Source organism: Adelges cooleyi, unplaced genomic scaffold (genome assembly GCF_023614345.1).
Source record: "Adelges cooleyi isolate 19-005CV unplaced genomic scaffold, UGA_ACOO_1.1 ACOO_flye_CR_arks_rails_tigmint_CR_PRNA_643, whole genome shotgun sequence".
NCBI classification, from domain to species: Eukaryota; Metazoa; Arthropoda; class Insecta; order Hemiptera; family Adelgidae; genus Adelges; species Adelges cooleyi.
The window spans coordinates 1-8,922 of NW_026096343.1; the positions used below are offsets into that span (position 1 = coordinate 1).

Here is an 8,922-nt window from a genome sequence, read left to right on the forward strand (position 1 = left end):
TTGCATGCAACGTGTGAATAATTTTTCCGGCACATGTGTTTTTTACAATTATTTACAACTTTTTATTTAGTTCTTTAGACAAGAAATTTATTGAACCCCTCTAAAAAACGTACTTTAATTTAGACCCAATTTTTAATAACTAACATTAATAATAATAATAAAAATTAACATTTTTACTTATTGTTATCGAAAAATATAAAGAATATTTAAAATATTAGACAAAAATTTCATGCAATGTTTGAATGTTTTATCCGGCACATGTGTTTTTTAGAAAAATGTACGGTATGTTATTTTCGAAATATCATTACCATTTGAGTCATACTTTAAAAAAACCGTTTCTATTTAGTTTGAATAACGGTTAATAAATAAAGTATATTTTATCCAATTGAATATTTTTTTGACTCTTATAATTCTAAATTAAAAAATTGTAAATGATCTTAAAAAATTAATCTAAAAAACAGAATTTTTTTAGAAAAAAAGTTTCATATCCTAACGCATATTTGACATATCTTAACTATTAAAATTTATACCACCCTCCTACACATAAAAACTTTACAGTTGGTCCCACTTTAACTATGTTTACTATAGAGACACAAAAATATCCAGGTGGAACATCTTAATAAAAAATTGGCCCAACTAAATGTTTACTGGAACAACTTTTTATTTAGTTCTTTTAAATAGAATCGTATTAAGCTCCTATAATAAGCCTTCTTTTATCGGGACCAAATTTTGAATAACTCAGTCTAACTAGCATTGTATTGTGCCCAAATATTAACCTCAGCTTTAGCTGGACCAACTTTGTATTTTTTAGAGGGTAACTTATTTCCTTAATTATTAGGTCAAACAATATATTTAACAGTTTGACTTGTTGTTATCGAAAACTATAAGTAATATTTTAAATAATAGACAAACATTTCATGCAACGTTTGAATTTTTTATCCGGTACATGTGTTTTTTTTTTTTAAATAATGTAGGTTGTGTTTTTTTCGAAAAAACATTGCCATTTGCGTCATACTTTAATAACACCGTTTCTATATGGTTTGAATAACGTTTTTACATAATGTATAAGATATTCAAATGAATATTTTTTTGACTCATAAGATTCCGTATTTAAAAATTGGGAATGATTTTAAAAAAGCAATCTAAAAATTAGATTATTATAGAATAAAATATCATATCTTAACGCACACCTATTTGATATATCTTTGCTATTAATATGTATACCACCTTCCTACAAATAAAAACTTTACAGTTAGTCCACTTTAACTATGTTTACTATAGAGACATACAAATATCCAGGTGGAACAACTAAATTAGAGTTGCCCTACTAAATGTTTACAGGAACAACTTTTTATTAAATTCATTCAAATAGAATCATATTAAGCCCTCTAATAAGCTTTCTTTTATCGGCACCAAATTTTGAATAACTCAGTATAACTAGTAATGTATTGTAATGACATTATATTAACCACAGTTTTAGATAGATCAATTTTGTATTTTTTAGTGACTAACTTATCTCCATATTTATTGGGTAAAAAAATATATTGAACAATTTGACTTATTGTTATCGAAAATAATCAGGAATATTTGAAATATTGGACAAAAATGTCATGCAACGTTTGAATATTTTTTCAGGCATATGTGTTTTTTTTAATTTCTCAATTTAAATTGATAATGAAATGTACGTGTTACCATTTAGAATTCGAAAATGTCTATTAAAAAAAAACTTGTTGAGGGGGGGTAATATCAATTGTGAAAAGTTTTTAGCCGAGTCTGCCACTGCGAAAGAGCATTTACATGTCTCGTTGAAATACCGAGATAAATTTAGAGTAGTGGTGGAATTATAAATAATCATATAGTATATAAAGAAGCAGTAACAAGCTAGTATCTAAGGTGGCTAGTATATTAAAACATCATGTTTCTGACTAATATTGTAATTTTTAATATCTGGCTTAAAACAATTCATAGAAAATTTGGGCACTTAAACTATTTTGAATTTATCATTTAGCTCTAATTTGAACGTTGAACGTACGACATATTTCTTATCAAATAACAGTGTAACACTTTTTTCGGTTATGTGCCAGAGCTAATTCCTACCCCAACCCCCTATCTCCCACCCCTATCTCCTACCCCCTATAACTCACCCCTATCTCCCATCCCCTATATCCTACCCCTAACTTTCACCCCCTATCACTCACATCCTATCTTCTACCTTCTATCTCCCTATTGTATAAAAGCATTATAAAAAAAAAAATCATTTCTTATTAAACTCTATGATATATATTGTGATCATGATAAAATAATCAACCTGTATAGTGTTAAAGGATAGAAATCATTCTTTATCTTTCTCTGAGTGTTATAATGTGTAATTACAAAAGCAATTAATAAATAAAAAAAAAATCTTCCTCCGAGACAGTCGAACGAAAAATATTTTTTTCATATATATTCTATAAACTTTTTCATAATAAATTTAGTTAAATGGAATTCCACATATTTCTTTTTACATAGTTTTTTTATGTAAAAGCTGCTCTAAAGTACTAAAAAATCGTAAAAAACATGATTCCTATTTAAATTCATTTAATTGTTATTCTTATAAATAATATTATGTCAGTTTCAAGTTAGCAAACAGTAATTTGATATTTTTAATTTGTTGAATAGTTGGCGATAAAAAGCGTACAGGTATAGTATAGGCAGTCATGTTAGTAGTTACCTAATGTGCACTGTCGTCATTATATTTTTAATATTTAATAATTCTTCTTATAAACTTATAAAAATATTTTTTTTTGTTAGGATGGTTGCCTTAACTTCTAAGTGCTATGCTTTTTCGTCACTTATTACTTTGTTTAATTTTATTTTATTTGCACAATTGAACAATGGTACCAAAAATATTGACGATAATAAACCTTGCGAGCATACCACGACATTAATTATACGTATAAAATCGTGTAAACAAATAGCCGTTTTGTACAGTTAAGAGACATAATGCCAAAATAATGTAATGAGAATGAATCATATTGTTATTAGGAAATTGTTAAGTGGCTTTTGTTTAGTATTTTCTGTACGCTTACAATAACAATGTATATCATTATTATTTAGACACTATATGAGTAAAAAGTAAGCACTATAATCAGTAATCAGACATTTAACACTAATGCACTAGTGAAAATTGTCAATATTATAACATTTTTTTTACATTGATTACGCGAATTTATTTGAATACATTTTGGCAACTGTTATGGTAAAATATGCTGCATTTCAATCTAAAATATGTAAGAAATTTCAAAATTCAGAAATGAAGGGACGGAAAACTATAGTAATGGTAAGACATTTTCAGACTACTGGCTCATCGCCAGTAGTCTGAAAAAAACGTCTTCTGTGGATGGTACGATTCGGAGTTGTCCGAACGAGGTAATAAAACACAAACATTTAAACTAACGATAATAAAAGTTTTTGCATATATTTTCTTAGCATTTGCCGAAAAAAAATATAGGAAATTGCTAATACTTTTGTAGCAGATTACAAATCTTGTTAACGGGTGTCAATCTTTTTATAGAGATTTACATGTCTGATATTTTGGGAAGATAATTTTTTGTCAGAGTTTACCGTCCCTCAAAAATTTTACTCATACCCCTTGCGGCTTCTAAGGTTGGGGATAATTATCATATGAAAAACGACTTTTTTACGAAATTAGTTTGATTGTATAATTTTAAGAATGAACAATTTAGGTATTAATTAATGAGACAGGTTGAGAGAATGTCAGATGAACTGTTTGTTTATAAGATGAAATATGGGAGCTACGCCAATAGCTGGAAAGTCAAGAGAACATAAATTGAGATAGTTTGAGCACGTTAAAAAAAGGAAGGCAAGTGAAATATTATAATTAGATGCGAAATCACAATGGGGTTGATGTGTATTATGTTTATGTTGGGTGATTTGACGAGGCAAGTCAACTCAAGATGATATAAATGAGCTGTAAATTTCCATTTTCTAGGGTTGGAAGAAGCTCACGAATGCGGTCGTTTGATGAAATCTGCGGGCTATTATTTTGACATCGTGTTCACATCTCTGTTAACTAGAGCTCACCAAACATTAGACGTGGTCGCCAAGTACTTAGGACAGCCCGATGTGCATGTAATAGAAACATGGAGACCGAGCGAACGGCACTATGGCGCTTTGACCGGATACGTCAAAGGCCATCTGGTAGACATATACGGGGAAAAACAGGTAAAACTATCCGTTGAGTTTATGTTTTTTACACGTATTCCTTTTGTAAGCCGCCTTTTCCGTAGAAGGGCGCAGTTGTTTTTGAACCGACTGAGAACCGAAGATGAAGTTCTTGGAAACTATCAGTTTATCTGGACTTTTTCATTTTGATTTCCTGTTAAAAGGTTGTAACGTGTAACTTAGTATATAATATATATATATATATATATATATATATATATATATATATATATATATATATATATATATAAAAAAATTAATGTCTGTTTGTCCTTTATGCGTTAGTACACCATTGACCTGATCGCCTTGAATTTTTGGGAAGTTGTTGAGTACACTCCTGCAAACCTAACTGGCATAGTAATTTTTGAAATATCCATCCCCAAGGGTGACCTCAATCACGAACTTTGTACTTTAAATACGAAACGTTTTCCGTTGCTAACCCAAAATAAACACTTGGTATGTAACCATGGTAGCCACGGTACTCGAGCGAGGTAGGTGATGATTTAAGGAACAGGCCGATTCTATGTTTCACGATTCTGGACCAGCTTTTAAATGTTGAAACGGGATCTGGGACCGAGACTGGGACATGATAACCGAAAAAAGTGTCACAAAAACGCTGTCACGCTGTTATCTGATAAAAGATTAGAGATTAGAGATGAGGGATGGGGATGGGAATGGGGAAATGGGAGTTATTTTACTCAGCTCTGACAGACTAAATCTCAGGCAACGCCGCGTCCGGACAGCTTGTTGTAGTATAAAAATGCAAACGACTCGTCTTCCAACTAGCTTATTTTTAAATTAAAAAAGCTAGGTGACAATATCCTAACACGCATTTAAGTCAGCATAATTGCTCATATTTGCAATGACCAAATTCGATCTAGATGTAAAAAAACTGAGCAACCATACACCAGGGATCTCCTAGTTAGTTATTTTTGTGAACTATTGTACACATTGTTTGATTGCAGGTGCAAATATGGAGACGGAGTTTCGATGTGAAGCCACGAGCGATGGATTCTGGACACAAGTATTACGATGCGGTCATGAACAACCCGAAACTCAAGAAGTACGCCAACGAGCATAACGTTAAGTTCCCTGTGACTGAATCGCTCAAAGAGACCATGGAGAGAGTGATACCGTTTTGGGAGCAGATGATTGAGGCCGCAGTGCGACAGGGAAAACGGGTATTGATCGTTGCCCACGGTACTGTGTTGCGAAGTATCGTCAAGCATTTAGAAGGTACCGAGTTTGTTAAACGACTAAATATTCTCATATAATAAATGTCATAGATAACACGCCGAGTTTAATGGGTTCGTCTTTCGGTATGTTTTATTATAATGCAATTTAAAACAAACATAGTTGGGTCGGGGAGTTATGGGGATACATGTCCCCTGCTTGTTTGCTCTGTTTTGAACTTTCTATATGGTTCGGTCTGATCCGTGAATTAGTTTTAAACTTGTAAATTTTCTTTTAAACAATTTTTGTTTTTCTTGACTTGTAATATTAGTAATTTTTGGAGAACTTGGCCATTTTTGATGTGTATTATTTCATTTTTCATAATAGTAGAAATTACCCAGGGAATTTACTCATTGTTACAGAATATAGATTATACTTCATTCCTAAAAAGATATGCAGTATTCACAAATATCTAATTGTTGGGAAAATTTTTATTTGATTTTAAAGTTTTTCAAATATTTGACTGACCTCATGTAGTTGAGAGTACAAGGCAAAGATGAAGAAGATTATTTTTTAAATATTGACTATTGAAATTATTAATATTACTTTGTTTATTAATATAAGTTATTAATTTGTCTGCACTGGTCTGTATCAGTCCTAAGTATCATTCATATTTTTGAAATTATTGTTTTCTAATTATTAGTCTATTACCTTTCCTTTTTTTCATTTTTAAGAAGATACTGTATTTTTGAAACTATATTACTAAGAAATATGCAGACTTTCAATTGTACTGTGTACATGATGCTTTTCTTTCAAGATCATACTACGTACTGTGATTATACACCAAATCAAGTTTCAATGGATAAAATGCCACATTCAAAACGCCTTAACCAGTAACAGTTATTATATTTTAATTTAGACCGTCGTACCTGTTATCTAGACAAACCTATTAGAGATTATGCAAAATGTTGATACATGTTATAACGATAGAGGAATAATATACACATAAATTGTACTTCAACAAAGCTACAATAATAAAATCGGGTAAAAACCTAGTAACCCGGTTTGAAAATTTAATTTCGTATATTTATATTTATTTAAAAGCTGTATTGTTAACTGAATATATATCTGTAACTTGGATTGTTGTAGTTAAATCCTTTCTGTCGAAAAAAAAAAGTATTAATCATAGCATAGATAGAATTAACTTTTATAATGTGATCTATGTAAGTAAAAAGGAACGTTTGTATATACAAAATTTACCTATGGAATAATATTTTATAATATTGGAATAATATATATATATATATAACAATTAATAATAAATATCAGATACATTTACAAATATTCTTTTGTATATTATTGCTGTATTATTTCCTGTTTATTACTCTAAATCATCAGTATTTTATGTCGAGCCGCGAAGACGCGGCATATAAAATTTGGGTACAAAAATATTCACTCCACATACCTAGTTATTTAAATTGTTATCATTTACCTAATTTAGGTTAAAAATATCGAGACAACTAATACATATATAATTAGTTGTTACATATTTAATTGTTATTCATACTCAAGAAGTATTCTCTTCTCTAGAAAAATGTGGTTATAACTGCTCCCCCGGTCCAGATGGTATACCAGAAATTGTTTTAAAACAATGCAGATATGCTTTAACATTGCCATTACATTTCCTATTCTCTCTATAATTATCCACTGGCACTTTTCAGGACTTATGGATTTATACGGATATTAACAAGGCGTTGGACACGGTCAATCACACGGCGTTAATCCGAAAGTTGGCGTTGATGGTGGTGAGTGGTCATATTTTAGATTGGTTTGTATCGTATATTTCAAACAGAACTCAAAAAGTAAAAATTAATGGTTATTTTCCAAGGAGTATACGGTCCCTTCAAGAGTACCTCAAGGCGGTCACATCTCACCATTATTATTTAATTTATACATAAATGATATTAGTTTAGTTTTTGAATATGCGAACTTCAGCTTATTTGCAGATGAACTGAAACTATACTACATTATTAACTCTTCAGAAGACAGCCAAAAATTACAAAACGATTTCAATAACTTTCGGGATTGGTGTCATTATAATGGCCTTCAAGTCAATATTAATAAATGCAACACTATTTCGTGTTATCGTAAAAAATCACCTGTAATCAATATATACTACACTGATAATAACTATTGTTTACCTAGAGTGGATTCTATCAAAGACCTCGGTATTATTTTAACAAGTTCTCTTTCTTTTTCAACACGTATTCAAGCCATGTTACAGAAAGCATTACGGTATCTCGGTTTTATTATTAGAAACCCACTAGGTTTTAGTAACGTTTTGTCATTAAAAACTCTATACTTTTCACTGTTTCGCTCAATTATGGTATATGGTTCAATTTTATGGAATCGGTATCAATTATGCTGGATTAATATAATAGAACGTGTTTAAATAAATTTCTAAGGTTTATTAATTCAAAACTTCCTAATAGTTGTACAGTCGTTGACCACAACTATGAACCCTTAGGCATTTGTTACACGTCAACACCTTGTATTCGAGACGTACATACTTAGATGTGGTTTTTATTCATAAAATCTTGAATGGATCAATTAACGATAGTTTCCTTCTTGGCCTAATTGGTATATAAGTTCCTTCATTTAATTCCAGAACCCGGCACACATTTGCTACAACAAAACACAGGTCACTATATGGCTTTTTTTCTCCAATAACAGAGCTTTGGTCTCTTGCAACCAACAAGATAATACCATAGACATTTTTTATTCCTGTCAGGCGAAGTTGCCAACCTGTACATTACACTTTTAATGATCTGTATTGCATTACTTGCCAATAGGCTGACGGTTTTATCACCTATTGTTATTTATAATTTAATATTATGGTTATTTAATATAATTACTTATAATTAGTGTAATTATTAATGTTTAAATAATTAGTGTTTATGTGTGTTCGAAGACGGTGAACAAAAGGAACCACTTTTAAGTTATACTTCTTCGTAGTTATCAGCCTTCAAAACCATACTGTCGAACATATACAAAACAATCTATTATATATCAGGAACTTAGAATTAACTAGTTCTTATACACACACTATACAGCGTTCGTTTTTATAATACAAAAGTTATATAAATTGAAAAGTAATATTATCATTATTATATTTACATTTTTTTGTTCATACCACACTTAATTACAAATTTGATAATAAATTGCTTAATTATTTTTATAAATGCTTTTTATTATAGTGTAGCAACCCTGTAGCCCTGTACGCATGTATTGCAGGCTGTTTGAGTCTTGTCACAATTGTGGTGATAGGTTTTTAGATATTTAATAGAATAACTTCAGAGTAAATCACAAACATTTAATTTAATATACTTATAAAACATGTACAACGACAAACAGTTAATAGCATAATTTCAGTATGCTTCAAAAATATGATGCTTAAGACAATTATAAGCCGCTTAAGACTTCAAAAAAAGATGATAGGTAGAAATTTAAATGATTTTAATTAAT

General features: G+C 30.2%; 1 protein-coding gene across 1 annotated transcript; it reads left to right on the forward strand.

Annotated features, from left to right (window-relative positions):
- Positions 1-3,235: 3,235 nt before the first annotated feature.
- On the forward strand, positions 3,236-5,467 carry LOC126844125 (phosphoglycerate mutase 2-like; the record flags this gene model as incomplete). Its single annotated transcript, XM_050581993.1, is given in 4 exon segments — positions 3,236-3,349; positions 3,351-3,408; positions 3,992-4,224; positions 5,190-5,467. Coding segments are annotated over 4 exon segments (683 nt in total), but the record flags the coding sequence as incomplete, so codon positions are not given.
- Positions 5,468-8,922: the final 3,455 nt, after the last annotated feature.